At 54.6% G+C, this 18903-nt stretch overlaps 1 protein-coding gene and 2 pseudogenes across 1 annotated transcript; all 3 read left to right on the forward strand.

Moving 5' to 3' along the window:
* Positions 1-249: 249 nt before the first annotated feature.
* On the forward strand, positions 250-1511 carry LOC142035001 (feather keratin Cos2-3-like; annotated as a pseudogene).
* A 5696-nt stretch (positions 1512-7207) lies between these two features.
* On the forward strand, positions 7208-8447 carry LOC142035002 (feather keratin Cos2-3-like; annotated as a pseudogene).
* Positions 8448-13718: 5271 nt separating this feature from the next.
* LOC142035003 (feather keratin Cos2-3-like) lies at positions 13719-18479 on the forward strand. Its single transcript, XM_075036836.1, has 2 exons — positions 13719-13766; positions 17817-18479. Exons 1-2 carry the CDS (start codon positions 13719-13721, stop codon positions 18117-18119), a joined length of 351 nt encoding a protein of 116 aa, XP_074892937.1. The 3' UTR covers positions 18120-18479.
* The last annotated feature ends 424 nt before the right edge of the window (positions 18480-18903 follow it).

Raw genomic sequence — 18903 nt, forward strand, 5'->3', positions numbered from 1 at the left:
CAGGCAGCCCCACCAGCGTGCCCCAGGCCAACATCATTTGCCTGCACTGCACCCATCCGGCACCTGAACTGAGTCTTCTGCCAGCAACGCCACATTCCTGTCCTGCAAATCCTGGGGCCTCTCAATCCCAGCACTCAGAAGAAGCCTCCATGAGGGCATGGGTACGGCATAAGCCAGGAAATGAAAAGGTGTCATCCGGGAAAACAACCACCCAGCCCACGTCATTAGCTGGGATGTTTTCCGTTCTTCATGAGCACCTTAGAAAATTGTCACTTCCGTAGAAGCTCCCTCTGGGCCTGGGGCAGGTCAGGGCCACCATAAAAGCCAGCCCAGCTCCTTGCTCTCTCATCCACCTCTCTCACGTCCTTCTCCTTGGGAACCAGGTGAGTCTGAAGGCCTTTCCTCATGTTACTTTCTGCTCCTGCAGATGCATGCTCCTCGACCCTATGCTGGGTCATGGTGCTGCTTGTCATGGGAGGGGGAAGAAAGGTGAAGGTCTCACTCAGAGAGTGTCTGGGACTTGGCTGAGGAGGCTCTTCTTTTAAGAGGTAGTCAGCAGCTCCTTTGGGCCTGGTGACACTCGGCAGTACCGTGTCTGGATAAGGCTCAGAAACCCTTTGGCTTCACTGCCCAGCTTCTACCTCCCAGCTCAGCAGGTGCCTTTGACTTTGCTGGTGGACTCATGGCAGACGGCTTCTCGCATGTACCCGTGCTGTGATTCCTCTCTGCCCTCTCTCCCAGGTAAACTTCTGGACCTGAGATATGTCCTGCTACAGCCAGTGCCAGCCCTGCCAGCCCTGTGGCCCGACTCCACTGGCCAACAGCTGCAATGAGCCCTGTGTCAGGCAGTGCCAGAACTCCACCGTTGTCATCCAGCCCTCTCCCGTGGTGGTGACCCTGCCCGGCCCCATCCTCAGCTCCTTCCCGCAGAACACCGTTGTGGGCTCCTCCACCTCCGCTGCCGTTGGCAGCATCCTCAGCTGTGACGGAGTGCCCATCAACTCTGGTTGCTGTGACCTCTCCTGCATCACCAGCCGCTACTGTGGCAGAAGGTGCCCCCCCTGCTAAAGATGCTGGCAACCGCCTCCGATAAGGACTCCTAGGAACCCAGAAGATGCTGCTGGACAGAGGATGAAAATTCATGCTGTTGTTTTCAGACTAGCTGGTCACCTCTGGCTTGCCCTGCAAGGGCAGCGTGGAAGGGACCAGCTCGGGCTCTCTGAAAACATGGCCAATGTCTACCTTTTCTCTCTGCCACTCAGCCTTCATCTCTTTTCTTTGTTGTCTTGTGCTCCCCTCAAAGCCTGCTCTGAGGACCCCAGAAACCAGCCTGGAGTGACCTGCTAGGCTGTCTCCCTTTTCCAGGCAGGTCAACAGATGGCCGGTGGCAACTCTGCCACAGGAAAAGGGGAACAGATTCTTGGCTGCTCCTGCTCCTTCCTGCACTGGGGGCCTCCCCTTGGAGTGACCTCATTTCCCTCTTTAGAGTCATTAAAAAACTGCTGCAACCCTACCTGTGCCCCTTGGGTGCTCTTTCCAGCTGCCTACTGACTGCTGAGGGTGAAAGCCATTGCTTTGGAGGGGAATTTGGTGGGGGCACAGGGGGACCCTTCATCACCTCTAGAGGCATTGGAGGGTGGGACACACTGCAGCGAGTCCTCTTTCAGGCAATGCCTCTTGAAGCTGAGGGAGACAACCCTAGTTACTCCACAGCCAATGGCCATCACGCCTTGCCTTGCTGCGACTCTGCTCACAAATACTCCCTTGGCCCTGGAGCATGTCATGTGAACAGGAATCCTGACAACTGCTGTCCTCCAGAGAGGAACTGTTGACATGTGGGAGTCCCCGAGGAGGTCAGCAGTCCCACAAGCTCTTAGGGAAGAGTGCTGCTCTTGCTTTGGCTGGAGCTGTGCTGGGCAAGGAGGTCCCCTGTCCCTGTGAACCAACCACCCCCTTGGGTGAAGGCAGGCCCAGGACAGTGACTGGTGCCCAAATATGCAACATTGTTCTGTGCTGCCTTGTGTTCCTCGAGCACAGTTTTACTGAGGCCCAGGAACTCTACAGCCTCACAAGTGCCACAACCCAACTCTGGTCCGGAAAGGTGCCATGTGAGAGGAGATACTTCCAGCTCCTCATAGACATGGCAGTGGCAGTTGGATTTTATTCTACACTCAGCAGGATCCATGACTTGTAACTCAATGGCACAGGGCATGCACTCGCCCAACCACAGGGCACACATTGGAGTGCCTTCCCCCAAGTACCAAGTTCCTTCAGCATTCCCAGAGCCCTGAGGCTGAAGTAGCCCTTGTGTTCTGTGCAACACCACTGCTCCCTACACACAGGCCAAGGCCTTCCCACAGCTGCAGACCCTGGGACCCTGTGGTGTGGGGGTTTGCCCTCACACAGACCTCACACACCACCCACACCACAGGACCAGCACAGGGGACAGAGTGATTCCTACGTGGGGTGAGGACTGGGGGCAGCTCTCCCCAGGCTGGGTTCTGTGGGAGGCAGTGCTGAGTCAGGTGGTAACACAGGGACAATGAGCATCAGGACCAAGCCTACCTAGACCCAGTGCAACCATGGGTCCCAGCTCTGGCTCGGTTCCTGGCCCACGGTCCCTATGAGAGCTCTGGCCTAGCGCAGGCCTGCCCCAGCTCTGCCCTATCTGTGCCTGTGTCTGGCCTGGGCTACTGTTATCCTCCTGGCCTGGCCAGGCTCCTAGATAGTCCACGGCAGTCGCTGGCTGGAGCCTTCACCTTGTCCTCTCTTGAGTCTGGCCTTGCTCTGAGACCCAGCTCCAGCTCTGACCCTGGGACGGAGACCTCCTACACATCCCTTGCCTAAATTACGGCAATGATCGGTAGATGCTTTGGGGGTAGAATTATCTCCTGTCTCAGACAGAAGTCTGAGGTGGACCAAGCTCTTTTGTTTGTTCTCAGCAGAGCCCTACACCAGGCAAACATTTCTAGGTGTTTACCCGAGCAACTGTCTCCCTCGGGCCCATGTTTATCCAAGACCCGTGAGCGTGGTGGTGAATGCACATCCTCATAACCAGCCTGGAGAGCACCGGCTAGCACTTCTCTTGGCACATCAGAACCATGCAGAGTTTTTTGACTCATGTGCATACCCTCCAAAGAGTGCTCTCTTTCCTGAAGGCATCATGGCCTTTTTAAAATACAATGCTATGGATAGTGCTTTGCAGAGGAAGCAACTGCAGTATACCTCTCCATGGACTGCTGTCGTGGTTTAGGCACAGCCAGCAACTCAGCATCACATGGCCACTTGCTCACTCCTCCCCCCTGGTGGGATGCAAAGGAGGTTTGGAAGAAAAAGATAAAAACCTTGTGGGCTGAGAGAAGGACAGTTTAATAGGACAACACAAGGAGAGAAGAAATAATAAAAACAATACTACTAATAGAAGAATATACGAAGCAAGTGATGCACAATGCAATTGCTCACCACCTGGAACCCCATGCCCTGTCCGTTCCTGAGCCCAGAATCCCCCTTCCCCCTGGCCAACTCCCCCAGTTTATATACTGAGCATGACATCATATGGTACCGAATATCCTCTTGGCTAATTCGGGCCACCTATCCTTGCTGTGTGCCCTCCCAGCTTCTTGTGAAAATTAACTCTGTTCCAGCCAAACCCAGGACACATGTGGATATCACAGTGTCTTTTTTCTACATCAGTGTAACAACAGATTACCTTTTAAACAGATTTTAAAATTGTGTTCCAACAACCTAGTACAAAATGATCAGACGCTGATGTGTTGTGAAAAATATGAAGAAAGATCTTTCCCCATGACCACAGCTACTCAAAGTATGTTTTAGAAGACCCAGACCAGCATTGCTTGCGGCAATTATCATAAATGTATTCTGTAAATAAAACTTACAACCCAATTGCAAGGCTGAGTGTGCGCTCTTTAAGCTCAGCCCAGCCCAGCCTGTCCCACCTCACCCGATGTTTTTTGAGTGGACACTAACAGACAAAACAGTTTGAAGATTTTGTGAATACAAACCCCTCCATGGCAGAAGGGGTTGGACTAGATTACCTTTTAAAGGTCCCTTCCAACCTAAACCATGCTCTGATTCCATGATTCTATGAATATTTTAGTTTCAAGAGTAAGCTTTATAGGGTGCTGTGTGTAGTGCTTCTCAGCCCTCCTCGGTTACTTTGAGTTGTCCCCAGAGAACCTGGTTGTGGTCCTATGACAGAAGATGGGGCATTCATCATAGGTGTCCACAAAAACATTCCAGTCTCTAGGTGTTCTCAGGCTAGATGGGCCACAAGACTGGAGGACACATTGGACTAAATCAAACAGACTGGACCCCTTAATGACATCTCCCTTGTATACAAAACTTCCCTGGTTTTCCCGAGAAGAAAAATGCTTCTGCTGCCCTACTTAACCTAGAAGAACTTGTGCATTCTTCCAATACCGTGCATGCACATTATCAGGCACTTCCTAAGCAACAATTAGTCCTTAGGAGTCTCCAGGGACTTTTCCACTCCTGTCTTGTTTTCTCCTTGAAAAGCAGGAGTTATTTGCCTCTGTTGGGAAGGAGAGTTCTCACACTGAACTCAAAACCATAGCACTGTACCAGCTCCTAGGAAGACAATTCACTCTATCCCAGCTGAAACCAGGACAGTATCCACCCCTTATTCTATACCATTGACATCATGCTTAGTTCCCATACCTTCAGTTACATCCTGGTCAATCGTCACCACTTTTTCCATCCTAAGAGAGAGAGAGATACATATGTATGTGTATACACACAGAGAGATATCATTCCTTTAGTCTATGGGTCATGTCCATAAAAAGGTCATGGAGTTCATTTAGGTCCCAACTCTGGGCTCCATCTGTCATGCCAGTCTTCTGGGCAGAAGGGACGGCATAAAGTCCTCTTAGTTGGCAGAGCAGGATTGGGCTTCAGTGTGGTGTGACGAGCAGGTGACATTGGACGCAGCAGGAGGATGGTGTGCACCGTTGGATTGTTGCATACTGGAGTCAGTTCTGGTTCCATCCCTACTGCGCTCTGCTCAGTTTTCATGTTGCTCAAAGTCCTGTCCAACCTGACCTTGAAAAACTCCAAGGATGGGGCGTCCACAATGTTCCAGAGTCTCACCACCCTAATAAGAAAAGATTTCTTCCTTATGTCCAATCTAAATCTATCCTTTTTCACTTTAAAACCATTACCCCTTCTGTCACTACAGGCCCTGTGTCCTGGTTTCAGCTGGGATAGATAATTGTCTTCCTAGTAGCTGGTACAGTGCTATGTTTTTGAGTTCGGTGTGAGAAGAATGTTGGTAACACACTGATGTTTTCTGTGGTTGCTAAGTAATGTTTAGCATAAGGTCAAGGATTTTTCAGCTTCTGATGCCCAGCCAGAGAGAAAGCTGGAGGGGCACAAGAAATTGGCACAGGACACAGCCAGGGCAGCTGACCCAAACTGGCCAACGGGGTATTCCGTACCATGGGACATCACATCTAGTATAGAAACTGGGGGGAGTGGAGGCGGGGGGATCGCTGCTCAGGGTCTAACAGGCCATCTGTTGGCAGGTGGTGAGCAATTGCATTGTGCATCACTTGCATATTCCAATCCTTTTTAGTATTTCTATTGTCATTTTATTAGTGTTACCATTATCATTATTAGTTTCCTCCTTTCTGTTCTATTAAACTGTTCTTATCTCAACCCATGAGTTTTACTTCTTCTCCCGGTTTCCTCTCCCATCCTACTGGGGTGGGGGGGAAGTGAGTGAGCGGCTGCCTGGTGCTTAGTTAAACCACGACAGTCCTTTTGGTGCCTAATGTGGGGCTCGAAGGGTTGAGATAATGACAACCCTAACCAGCGCTTGTTAAAATGAATTTCTTACAAGCGTTTATTACATTGGTCTAATAGCCGCTGGTCACTATGTTGATTTATGAGTTCTTAGAGTTGTGGCACTTGTTTTTAGAGTTCTCTTATGCATCACCTCACTTGCTGTACGTAGTCCCTGTGCTGCTGCTTACCAACCGTGGGCGGTAGATTAAGGTTTTCGCTTTGATGTATTGTGTAATACTGGTTTATGGTATGATAAAATTATCGGTTGTGGGACTAATCCGGTGTTTGCACTCAGCATTGTTGTCACCTCTATACTTTGGGAGCCATCTGTGGGAAGCTATTAACACTTACACCATTCACCCTTCCTCCTCAGAGAGCCCATCTATGGGTGAGACACCTTTCTTCCCCAGTCTAGTTAAAATGGTGTTTGAGAACTTGGGAAAATTTGAAAACCCCTGGGATATTGAGACCAGTGTGGTCCTATTGCTAGAAACTAGCATAATTCTGAATGTGGTTCAGCTCTTGTTTAAGGTTAAACTACTATTTCAAAAGATCACCCAGAGGGTTAGGGTTAGGGTGAGTGCCTGACATGCTGCATGGAAGCCGTGGGTCGAACTTTTGCCTCCTTCAACTCCTGTTGCATTTCTGAGTGGGGACCAAAATGGACTCTCAAATGCTCCTTCAGGACCTGGGAGTGCAGCAGGCAGCCTCTGCAGGGAAACAACCTCATTGTGTTCAACCGCCTCTTGCCCTGGGGGGGGCTGCAGTAACCGAGAAGTGCCTTCCAGGTGGTCATCTTCTACCCTTGTGGAAGATGTGTTCACGGCCCCAGCATGCTCAGAAAAACAGTTTGCATTAAGGGCCCTTGTGATCCCTGGAATCCCCTGACAGTAAGATGCCAAAAGAGGTCAACAAATTTCTCCAGAGGGCAGGTTTAGGAGGAAGAGGGTTGAAACCCAGCAGTGCAGCCCACCTGCCTGGGAAGCTGACCACAAGTGAACATTGGAGCAAGTCGGGAAGGAGGGAGGGAGGGAAAAGGAAAGACACGGCACGTCCTCACACAGGGAAGCCCTGGGGTGACCAGCCAGGGATTGCAGGGCTGGGAGCAGCTGGGCCATTCCTGTCAACGTGGCCACAGGCAACCCCACCAGCGTGCCCCAGGCCAACATCATTTGCCTGCACTGCACCTATCTGGCACCTGAACTGAGTCTTCTGCCAGCAACGCCGCATTCCTGTCCTGCAAATCCTGGGGCCTCTCAATCCCAGCACTCAGAAGAAGCCTCCATGAGGGAACGGGTACGGCATAAGCCAGGAAATGAAAAGGTGTCATCCGGGAAAACAACCACCCAGCCCACGTCATTAGCTGGCATGTTTTCCGTTCTTCATGAGCACCTTAGAAAATTGTCACTTCCGTAGAAGCTCCCTCTGGGCCTGGGGCAGGTCAGGGCCACCATAAAAGCCAGCCCAGCTCCTTGCTCTCTCATCCACCTCTCTCACGTCCTTCTCCTTGGGAACCAGGTGAGTCTGTAGGCCTTTCCTCATGTTACTTTCTGCTCCTGCAGATGCATGCTCGTAAACCTTATGCTGGGTCATGGTGCTGCTTGTCATGGGAGGGGGAAGAAAGGTGAATGTCTCACTCAGAGAGTGTCTGGGACTTGGCTGAGGAGGCTATTCTTTTAAGAGGTAGTCAGCAGCTCCTTTGGGCCTGGTGACACTCGGCAGTACCGTGTCTGGATAGGGCTCAGAAACCCTTTAGCATCACTGCCCAGCTTCTACCTCCCAGCTCAGCAGGTGCCTTTGACTTTGCTGGTGGACTCATGGCAGACAGCTTCTCGCATGTACCCGTGCTGTGATTCCTCTCTGCCCTCTCTCCCAGGTAAACTTCTGGACCTGAGATATGTCCTGCTACAACCAGTGCCAGCCCTGCCAGCCCTGTGGCCCAACTCCACTGGCCAACAGCTGCAATGAGCCCTGTGTCAGGCAGTGCCAGAACTCCACCGTCGTCATCGAGCCCTCTCCCGTGGTGGTGACCCTGCCCGGCCCCATCCTCAGCTCCTTCCCGCAGAACACCGTTGTGGGCTCCTCCACCTCCGCTGCTGTTGGCAGGATCCTCAGCTGTGACGGAGTGCCCATCAACTCTGGGTGCTGTGACCTCTCCTGCATCACCAGCCGCTACTGTGGCAGAAGGTGCCCCCCCTGCTAAAGCTGCTGGTGACAGCCCGGACAAGGACCACCCCAAAACCAGCAGCTGATGCTGAAGTGAGGACGAAGCTCCTGGCCATTCATTTCAGAGAGGCTGAACATCCAGTGCTGCCCTTCCAAAGGAGGGCAGCGGAGGCCCTCTGAAATCATGGCCAAAGTCTAAATCCCCTGCCTTCCACTACCTCCAATCTCTTTCTTGTCTTCTTTTGTTCTTCTGGGCCGTAAGATCCCCAGACCCAACCTGGGGCATCTGCTGACCCCGCTCTCTCTGCGGTGCAAGCAAACGGATGTCCTGCAGGATGTCCACCATGGGCAATGGGCGCAGACTTTCAGCAGCTGCTATTGCTCTCCCTGCACCGGCAGCCTCCTCTAGAATTGAACTCCCTTCCCTCTTCAGAGTTATTAAAGCTTTCTGCATCACAGCCTCTGCCTCCACGTAATCCTTTTCTTGGTGGACATTGTCTCGTGGTGCCAAGGACGAAAGGCATTGCCTTTGGTTGTGGGGGGAGAAGGTGAGGACGCAAGTGAACTTTTCAAACTTTCCAGAGGAAGGGGAGGGTGGGAGACAGGGCAATGGGTCCCTTGCAGTCACTGCCTCTTGAAGCTGAGGAAGACATACTCAGCTCCTCCACAGCCAGTGGAGATCAGGCCCTGCCTTCTGGCATCTCTGCTCAGGTATGGCCCCTCGGCCTCAGGGCAGGTCCTGCAGATGGGGAGCCCAAGCACTGCTATCCCCCAGTGAGGAGCCCGGTGGTGCTGGAGGCTCTGGGAGGTCAACAGCTGACAACCTGTGTGGAAGGGAATTCTACCTACACACCCTCTACACCCTCCACCCCCAAACAATGCCCTGCACAGCCCAGCAGTTACACAGGTGTGCAGGGCTAAGGTGACTCACAGGCTGATGTTGAAATCAGCCTGGCCAGGCCACACACCAGGGTCCTCATGCTTCTCACACAGCCCCAGCTCCCACCAGACAGGAGCCCAAGGACAGCAGCCAGTGCCCAAGCCCCCATGGCTGCTCTGTGGTGCCTGGCCTTCTGCCAAGCATGAAGCAGCTTTCCGCAAAGCTGGCTTTTCTCCTGGCACGGCCTGTTGAACACCTCTGCCTGGGGGTCTCTTCCCCCATTGTGCTCTTGTACAGAGTTGTACAGCCTGGTCCCATAGATGAAGAAATGAGGCAAGGCTGGGGAAAGCCCACGAGGCAGGGCATGAGGAGGCCTCCAAGGACCGGCAGAGTGCACTGGGGGACAGCAGGTCCTCTGCATCACAGCACAGAGGCATGCAGCAACTGGGGGAGCCACAGAGTAGTTCTGAGTATTTTCCAAAATTGTTGTAAGCATGTAATTCCTGGAAGGAGCGTTGTTCTGTGACACGTTAGTTACATTTTTCATCTTACTTTGAACTCTGACCTCTGAGGGACACATCCCGGAGCAGATACTCTAAGGAACAGGTTTGCAGGAATACCTGAAGAAGCAACGTGCAGTAGACAAAACCAGAAAGTGAAGAGCAGCAGGGAACCATTGCACAAGCAGTCCCAACTTCCTACATTGCCCATCACTTCTCCAAAGCCACGGGCAGAATAACCACATAACCCGCGGTGAAAACGAGGGAACCTGAGACTCGTTGAACACCTTCTTCTTCCTCTCAAGCCACTGACAGTGTCCTCTCCTGGAAGAGGATTTTGACCTGCAGAGCTCTGGGTGTACAGGGCAAGCATCACTGCCAGGGGAGAGCTGAGAGCCTCTTCCCCCAAGCTCAGCCTCACACAAACCAATGCCCTCTCTCCCCTGGCTTGTTGCACAGCCAAGGAAGCTTCCTGCACCAGGGTGTCTTGCACAGCACAGAGGTACAAGGCAGCGTCAGAGACCTCGACTTCCTCCAGCCGCAGAAGGCTGTTTTTCCCCGTGGTGTTCAGCACAGTGGTGAGACGGCCACTCCGCCTGGGGCCAGCTGCTGCCTGATTTGAGATAAGCTGTGGGGCTTGGCCTTTCCTCTGCTGGTACCAGAGCAGTGCATCAAAGCCTGTGACCTGGTAGGTGCAGGTGGTCTGGAAGGTGTCTCTCTCCTTGACTGTGACTTGTCCTTCTTGCTGGGTGACGGTGGTCTGCCCCATGGTGCCTGGAAGAAAGCAAGGGTCAGCAGCTGTGCAGGGAAAGGCTCCAAGATGCAAAACAAGAGGGGATGCAAAGTGCCAGAGGAGAAAGTTCCCTGTGTCTTGCTCTGCAGCAAGACCCCCATGGGTGGGAACAGCAAGGTGGTGAGTGTCATTGGGCAGGAGGTCTGAGACCTCAGCTCAGTGTGCATCCCAGAGCACTGTAATGCCAATAACCTCCCACAGGGATACCCCCAGAGAGGGAGCTGTGCTTTCACCCAGGTCTTCCATCCTCAATCGCCTACTGCCTGGAGGCTCCAGGGAAGAGCCTGTAGTGCCTGGCCTTCCTGTGCTGGCTCCAGGACACCTCCAGCAGGGTGAGAGACGCAGAAACTCCTGTGAGATGTTTCATCCTGCTCCCCATTCCCTGTGCTCTCAAAAGGCTCCAAGGTTAAGGGAGGGGAGGGAAAAGGAAGCCTTGGCATTGCAATCACGCAGGAGGAATGGGTAGCCAAGGCAAGCTACATGACATGTGCCAGCCAGGAGAGATCCTGGGACACCCTAAGAATGAGAGTGGGATGAGAGAGCTTTCATGTCCCTGCATCATCTTTCAAAAGTCCTGTGCGTCAGAAAATAGGTACTGCTGAAACAGAAAAGAGCTTCTGCAGTCATATGTCTGTGAAATGCTGGGCCCAGACAGATCAGCAGGGAGAGGCCGAGAGAGGTGGATGGTTGGCAAGAGAAAAGGAAGGGCAGGGGTCTAAGATGATCAGGAGAGGAGAGGCTTCTTCTTGGTCTCATTTTTCTTTCCCATCGGTAAATGCATCTTGAGAAAGCAGGTGCAAAACCACCCGTGTGATCTGATGTTTCCCAACATTTGCCCTTACTTCAAGAGCAGCTCCGTGCATAGAACTGTTGAGGGGGTGAGGGTCTCCTGGGGGGAAGAGGAATCAAGCCTCCAGTCAAAGGCAGTGCTTACCTAGTGGTTGCCTCAGGAAAGCAGCGAGGATGAGATACCCGAGGTGCATGCTGAGACCAATCCTCCTGCATGTGTGAGAGAGACTCAGAAAAGCCACACGTCCCCACCAAGAGCCCTGAGAGAGCACAGCTGCCGGAAATGACTCGGCAAGGGCAACAAAGAGTGAAACAGGGAAGACAAAATGCTTCTCCTTAGCACGCTTGAATTGCCCATGCTGTGGTCCTCCCTTCTCCAGCAGTGACACGTGCTGCTCCTGCAGACACCACCTTTGCTTTTCCAGGGAGAGGGGTTAAGGGGGGACAGACATGCACCTGGTGACCAAGCTCACTGGCACATCCTCCTGTGCAACGTCTTGGGAGTCCCTCTTTCCTTGATGCCTCGTGCCTCCTGTTTCACCAACCTCAAGACCACAGTCGAGTTGGCCTCTCCTGGCTCCTGTATGGTGCCCCAAGCTCCTCTCAGCACACCCCAAGGCTGCAGCTCTCACAAACACAATGGTCAACAACCCCAAACCCTGCAGACACCAACTGTCCCACTCAGCCCCTCCAGGCACCGTGGACTTTCTCCCTCTCTTCAGGAGAAGATATCTCAGGAACCAACAAACGACGTTTCCAGCCACACTGCCCATCCCATCTCATAAAGCTCATAAATCAGCTTCTGAAAAGCTTGTTGGGGAAAAAAACCCCCACTCAAATGCAAATAACCAGTCCTTTCACTTGACCATAACCCTTCCGTTCTCGGTTTCCTCAAAACAAGTAGGATCTGCATTTGACCTCTCCTTCCTTGTAGCCTTTAACAAAGCCTTGTAGCCACACTATTTTTACTCTGACCATAGCACAATTTAGGTTGGAGAGGTCCTCTGCAGGTCACCCCCTCCAAGTCCCTGCTCAGAGCAGGTCTCATTAGATCAGGCTGCTCAGGGCTGTGCCTGTCATGCCTGGAAAATTTCCAAGGCCAGAGCCTGTAAAATAGCTGTGAAGAGTGCATTCCAGTACTTGAGAACACTTGAGAATTTTCCGGGTCAAAAAAAAGTGAGAAATAAAAAGACCCCAGGCATGGTCTCATGAGTGACAGAGGAGAAGGATCACTTCCCTGGCTGGCTACCCTTTTAAAAAGACATCTCAGAGTGCAGTTGGTCTGATTTCCTACAAGGGCACAGCTGCTTGTGCTGCCCTGGGCTCCCAGACACCACCACTGAGGCAAGCATGCAACCTGGCCTGTTGGAAGCCCATCCAAGGAATGCCTGGAGAAGGCGTCCTTTGCCAGTTCAGGACAGGGGCCTCTGCCCTTGCAGAAACCAGGTTTTCCTCTCTGCTTCTGCAGCCCGGGAGCATGGACCTGGAACAGCTGAGTGAGCTACTAGAGCCATGCAGGCTTCCCTGGGGACCAGCTGTACAGAAACCTTTCTGGTCAGTGGGTGGCTTTCAGCTTCAGCAAACCCCAGACCTTCGACCCCTTTGGGAAACATAGCAATTCTCTTTCTGACTGCCTCTGAGACATGACCTTGGCACCCCTTGAGCCCCCAATGTGTCTCGGACACTAGGCGTGTCCAAGCTTTCATCCCATCTCTGGGACTTCACCTGCACACCAAAAGGCTCTGCATTTGGTGTGGAGCCAAATCCTCTACAACAGCCTCATGGTCTGGGACCTATGGAGAAAGCCTGAGGGTTTCAGTCACCCCTACGTCATTGACTCATGTCTGTGTTGGGCTCAAACTCCTGACTCTGCAGGATGGCTTCCGAGGACCGGAAAAGATCCCGTGGTGGGAAACAATGGAGAAGCTCGGAAGAATGTGCTGCCCAGGGAAGTGGTTGAGTCACCATCCCTGGAGATATTCAAAAAGCAAGTGGAGAGGGTACTTCAGGACATGGTTTAGTGGGCATGGTTAATGGTTGGACTCGATGATCTTGAAGGTCTTTTCCAACCTAAATGATTCTATAATTCTATAAGAAGCTGGATGCCGATTGCGATGGCGATACTTGATACCCGTGCCACTGCTGATGCTGATGACAACGCCTGACGGCAGGGGAAGCGCCCCGGGGCCGTGGGCGGGGCCGGGAGGAGCCGGGCGGGGCGAGGCGGCGCCGGCGGGCGGAGCGGCAGCGCCCCCTGGCGGCCCCGCCCGGGGCTGTCCCCCCCCGCCCCGCCCCGCAGGCCCGGCCCCGCCCGCGGCGGTTCGTGCCCGGCCGCAGCCCCGGCTCCTCTCCCCGTGTCTCTCAGGCCGCAGTAATACACGGCCGCGTCCCCGCGCCGGGGCCGGGCGAGCCACAGGGCGCTGGACCGGCGGTCTGCCGCCACCGACAGCCGCCCCGGCGGGTCCGACAGCTCTTTGGAGTCTTTGTAAACAAGCGCGAGGAATGCGGGGCCTTGGCCCGGGAGCTGACGGTACCAGTGGATGGACTCGGTGGACTGTATGTTGGGGTGTGAGCAGTTGATGCTGATGCTGGTGCCCTCGGTGGTCTCTGCCGACGCCTCCTGCTGCACCTGGGCTCTGACCACAGCCACTGCCGAGAAAGGAGAAGGAAAGACCAAAGATCACCAAAGATCGCTCAGCTCTGGTGGCTCTTTTCCCAGAGAAACAGTCAGGAACAGTGGCAGTGAGACAGAGCTGGACTGGAACGGATGGCGACGTGTGCCCATCAACAGGGATGGAGAGTGGTCCTAGGGCAGGTGTGTGGAGCAAGGGGAGAGGTCTGGGAGGGAATGTGAAATTGATGCATGCAGAGTTAGAATGAAAGTCAGGTGCATGGATGGACGGACGAATGGATGGACGGCGAGAGAGAGAGGAGACAGGAGAGTTGGGTGTGTTGCAGCGAAGGATGAAGGGTTGAATTCAGAAGAAGAATAAATGCTGAATGCACAGGGGGATGAGAGGATGTATGCAATAACAGTGTGGTGCAGGAAAACAAACTTGTGCCTACAGACATGAAGGAAAGGGAGAGATGAGAGAGGGGTCTCGGGGTAGGAAGAGGGCTTAAGGATGCTACGGGCATGGAGAGATTGGTCAAAGCTGGGCGGGTGGATGGATGGATGGATGGATGGGGAGAGGAAGAGTAGACGGGGAGATGGGTTGTTCCAGTGAAGGGCAGAGGGCTACAGTCAGGGCAGTAAGACCTGCCAAATGCACGGGGGAAAGAGCAGGTGCCTGGAAAGGCAGGCGTACATGCAAGCAGGCTTGTAGCAGCAGAGGTGATGGCGAAATAGGGAGAAGAGGAAGCGAGGACTCGGAGGGTTTGGAAGGCAGAGCGGCAGGGAGGGGGAAAGACACGCTGAAGAAGGAGAGGAACAGCCCGGGCACAGCCCCCGGCCCCGTCCACCGCCGCCAGCCCCGCGCACCCAGGAGCACCGCGGCCAGCGCCGCCAGCGCCGCGCCCCGGCACCGCCGCATCCCGCCGCTCCGCCGCCCGCGCCTCGCTGCCCCCCGCCAGCCCCGGCTCTCTGCTCCGGCCGCGGCGCCTCCTCTCCGCCGCCTCCGCCAGCTCCGCCCCGGGGCTGAGCCCTGCGCCGGCGCCGCTCGGGGTCTCGCCCGGGCTGCGAGGGCGCAGGGGCTCTGCACGGGCACCGCTTTGTCTCCTGGGCAATGCCCTCTCCCGCTCCTCCGGCAAGGACACCTCCCCAGCAAGAAGCAGCCTGCGCAGCGCCAGCAGCAGCCTGGCACAGCAGCAGCCTGGCACAGCAGCAGGGCCCTGACCCGGGAGATGGACCAGGTTCCCAGAGCTGTCTCCGAGCTCAGGGGCTGCCAGCAGCAGCCACTGGTTTCCTGCGGATGGCAGGGAGGAGGCTGAGAGCCTCCCTCCCTTCAGCTGCCTCTCTGCACTCGCGGCACAGGGCCTGAAAGTTGTGCTGTGGCCAAGGGGCTCGGAGGACACATGTGCCCATGGCAGCGCAGGGCTCAGGGCAGGGGAGAGGGGGAATCACTGAGTCAGAACGCAGGTCGGAAGGGACCTGCAGAGGTCATCTACATCACCCCTCTGCTCGGAACAGATCCCGTTAGATCAGGTTGCTCGGGGTCACGTTCAGTCCAGCCTTGAACACTTCCCAGCCTGCATGACTGCCTAGGCTGGTTTCTCCCTCAGATGCAAAATCTTGCCCTTGCTCTGTCTGGCCTTCATGAAGTTCCAGTCAGCCCATTTCTCCAGCCTGTCTGGGTCCTCTAAACAGGAGCCGTGTCTGACAGTTACGGCCCATTCCCCTTGCTGGGTGTTATCCGCAGACTTGCTGGGAGTTCCCACTCATGACATTCCTGACAACGTTAAAGAGCATTGGTCCTGCTACTGATCCCGACTACTACATGCCATCCGTAAGTGGTGGCCAGCTGGGCTTTGCACCATGGTCACAACTCTCGGAGCCTGGCAGTAACAGCCATTTTCCCACCCACCTTGTCATCCTCTAACTGAACCCATGCGTCTGCAATTTGGTCATCAAGGAAGTATGGGAGAGGCTGTCAAAGGTCTTGCTAAACTCTAGGTACACACCTCCCCTGCCCTTCCCTTTTTCCACAGTGCCTGTTACCTGACAAGGAAGCAATGAGTCTGGCGCTCAGATGCAGTAGAGCCTCAGCTCAAAAGCAGACCCACAAGGAGGGGAATCAGCCCTGGCTGAGCTCTCCCAGCAGAGCTGCCTGGCACTGATCTCACCGAGGTCACTAAAGGGAAGGGGGAAAGTACTGCACTTGACTGCACTGAGTCCAAGATGGTCCTGGCCTCAGGCTGACAGCCATTCAGGCAGGGAGATGGGCTCAGAAAATTTACCCGCTGTGCACGGCCCTTGTCAGAAAGAGGGTCTGTTCTGGACACCCCTGTGGGACAGCAGCTGGCTTTGGGCGATGCGGTCTCGAATCCAATGCCCCTTCCCTCCCAGGGGCAGTTGCTGGGCTCTCAGACTGAGATTCCAATGTGGGGCAGGAAGGTCCTTGTGGGCTGAAGTCCCAAGCAGTCACCAGTTCTTTGCCTTTCCTGTGCAGGCCACAGGGTCTGGCCTTCCACTCACAGCACAGTGAGATCAGGATCCGTGTTCCTTTCATTCAGTACTTGTTTGATCCCAGGTCTCAGTCCCTGCCTGACAGAGCACCAGGCCAATGAACTGCACAAGTACATTTGGCCTTGACACGGACATGAGAGAGGTTGTGCACGGCCCCAGGCACCACTGACCCTGCACTGGAAGCAGATCCACTCAGGGATGGCCAGCGCAAGGTCAGCAGGATTCCTCAGCTTCTCCTTCCCCAGAAAGCAATCCCCATCCTTTTGAGCCATCTTGCACTGGGGAGACCCGCCGTGTCCTGGACTGGAAAGAGAAGCAGGGAAGACTGCCAGCCATGCTGAGGTATTCCCAGTATCGTTTCCACTGAATTAAACTGTGGATCAGAACTGGTGTGAAACCATCCTTGTTGGGGCCTGAAATGAGCAGCAGTGGAGCGTGAGCTTTGGAGGGGCAGGGAAAGGAGGGCTCAGGAGACACTGGCTGCATTTCAGTGCCTCTTGCCTGGACAGTTCTCTAGCAGTCTGGTGCCATCACCACTCAGCTGCACTCAGGCTCCTTCTGACCCTGGGAACCTGCTGCTCTGCGGTGCTCTTGGAGAGAGCAGTGGAGAGTGTCCCTGCCATGAGCAGCATATTCCCTTGTGATGAGGGACACACAAGGACACACAGACATGGGCTCATGCCCCCCAGCTTGGGATTATACACATATAGGTGCTTCCACGTGCATCCACACAAACCTGGTTGCTTACAAGTACAGGCAAGACAAGAACACACACAAGAACACCATGAACCATGGACCGTGCTGAGGACCCCTGGGGACTGGGCAGTGTTAGGCAGGAGGGGGTCAAAACCTAGGAGCACAATGCACACACCTGGGGAGGCAAGAACAAGAATGGACCACCAGGTTGAGCTGAGGAGGGAAGGAAAGACCAGGACATGGCACGTCCTCATGCACGGGAGCCCATGACATCCAGCTGAGCATTGCTGGAGCTGCTTCCTGAGAATGACACTTCAAACAGCCCCAACAGGGTGAGCCAGGCTGATGTCACTTGTCTGCTCTGGACCTGTCCAGCACTTGAGCTGTGTCTTCTGCCTGCACTGCTGCATTCCTGCCCGAGAAATCCTGGGCCTTTCATCCCGCTGCTCAGAAGAAGCCTTCTTTGGGGAATGGGCATGGAACAAATCTGGAAATGAAAAGGCAGCAGTGCAGGAAACCAAAGCACAGCCCATATCATTAGCTGCGACGGTTTGCATTGAAGATGAGCTTGTCCGAAAATTGTTACCTCTGCCTCTGGTCCTGCAGCAATGAAGGGCAGGTATAAAAGGCAGCCCAAGTCCCTGCTCTCTCATCCACTCCTCTTGCCTCCTTCTCCTTGGGAACCAGGTGAGTCTGAAGCCCCTTCTCCTTCTCTTCCAAAGTGAGATGTCTCCTCGATGGACCTCTCCGTTGATACTGGCTCTGGCCTCTGCTGGGGTTTGGATCTTCTTGTCCTGAGAGGAGGAAGCAGGGAGAAGGAATGCTTGGAGAGAGGCTGGGACGTGGTCGAGGGGCGCTTTGGTTTATGAATTAGGAGAGAGTCTCCCTGGGTCAGGCAGTTCTTTGTAGGGCAATGAAGGCTGCGTGTCTTCTGGCCGAGCCTCTGCTCCCCACTCATTATTGGCCTTGGCTCCTTTGTGACAGGGTAACCAGGCTGCTCCTCAGTCACCCTTGTGCTCTACTTCCTCCCTGCTTCTCTCCCAGGTGCACCTCCAGCCCCACGACATGTCCTGCTACAACCAGTGCCTGCCATGCCGGCCCTGTGGCCCGACCCCGCTGGCCAACAGCTGCAACGAGCCCTGTGTCAGGCAGTGCCAGAACTCCACCATCGTCATTGAGCCCCCGGCTGTGGTGGTGACCCTGCCCGGCCCCATCCTCAGCTCCTTCCCGCAGAACACCGTTGTGGGCTCCTCCACCTCCGCTGCTGTTGGCAGGATCCTCAGCTGTGACGGAGTGCCAATCAACTCTGGGTGCTGTGACCTCTCTGGCATTTCCAGACGCTACTAGGCAGGAGGTGCCCCATCTCCAGATAAAGATGCTGCAAAAGCCCCAGGGTGACACCTTGAGGAACTCAGAACATGGTGCTGGGCAGAGGATCCCTCTGTTGGATGCTGTTTTCAGTGTACCTGAATGGTTTTGCCTTTCTTTCCCTTTTCTTTGTGGCTGCCTATCGCCTTGCCCACACCGTCTCCCAAACACCAGCCTGGTAGAGACCATCTGTCTCCTCTCCCTCCACGGGGCAGGCATGATGCAGGAACTTCCCCATGGCCAAGGACTCCAGACTCTCGGCTGTCCCCAGCACTCCCTGCACTTCTGTCCTCCACTTGGAGTGAACTCGTTGCCCTCTTTTGACTCATTAAAGCTCTGCTGCATTCAAGCCTTGCCTCCCTGTGGTCCTTCCCCCTGTGGACACTCGCCAAGCGGCCAAAGCAGAAGGATGTTGCTGTGGGGTGGATGGGGGGAGGTGAGGGCACAAGGAGACTCTTCTCCATCCAGAGAGGAATGAGAGGCTCCACACCCTGCAGTGGATCCTCTTTGGGGCACTCTCTCATGGAGCTGAGGAAGTCATCCCTGGCTGCTCTGCTGCCTGTGACGATCAGGCCTTGCCCTGCTGTCCACAAACATCCAGAAAGGCAGGAGGCCCTCAGGGGTCAGCAGCCACATGACCTCTTGAGGAAGAGTGTTCCTCTTGCTATGGTTGGAGCTGCACTGGTTTCATAGGGGGTGGTGTTGAGTTCCAGAAGATGATTTGCTTTGCGGAATGGGAAGAGGGCTAAAGAAGGGAACAGCC

Source organism: Buteo buteo, chromosome 9, assembly GCF_964188355.1.
Source record: "Buteo buteo chromosome 9, bButBut1.hap1.1, whole genome shotgun sequence".
Taxonomy (NCBI): domain Eukaryota; kingdom Metazoa; phylum Chordata; class Aves; order Accipitriformes; family Accipitridae; genus Buteo; species Buteo buteo.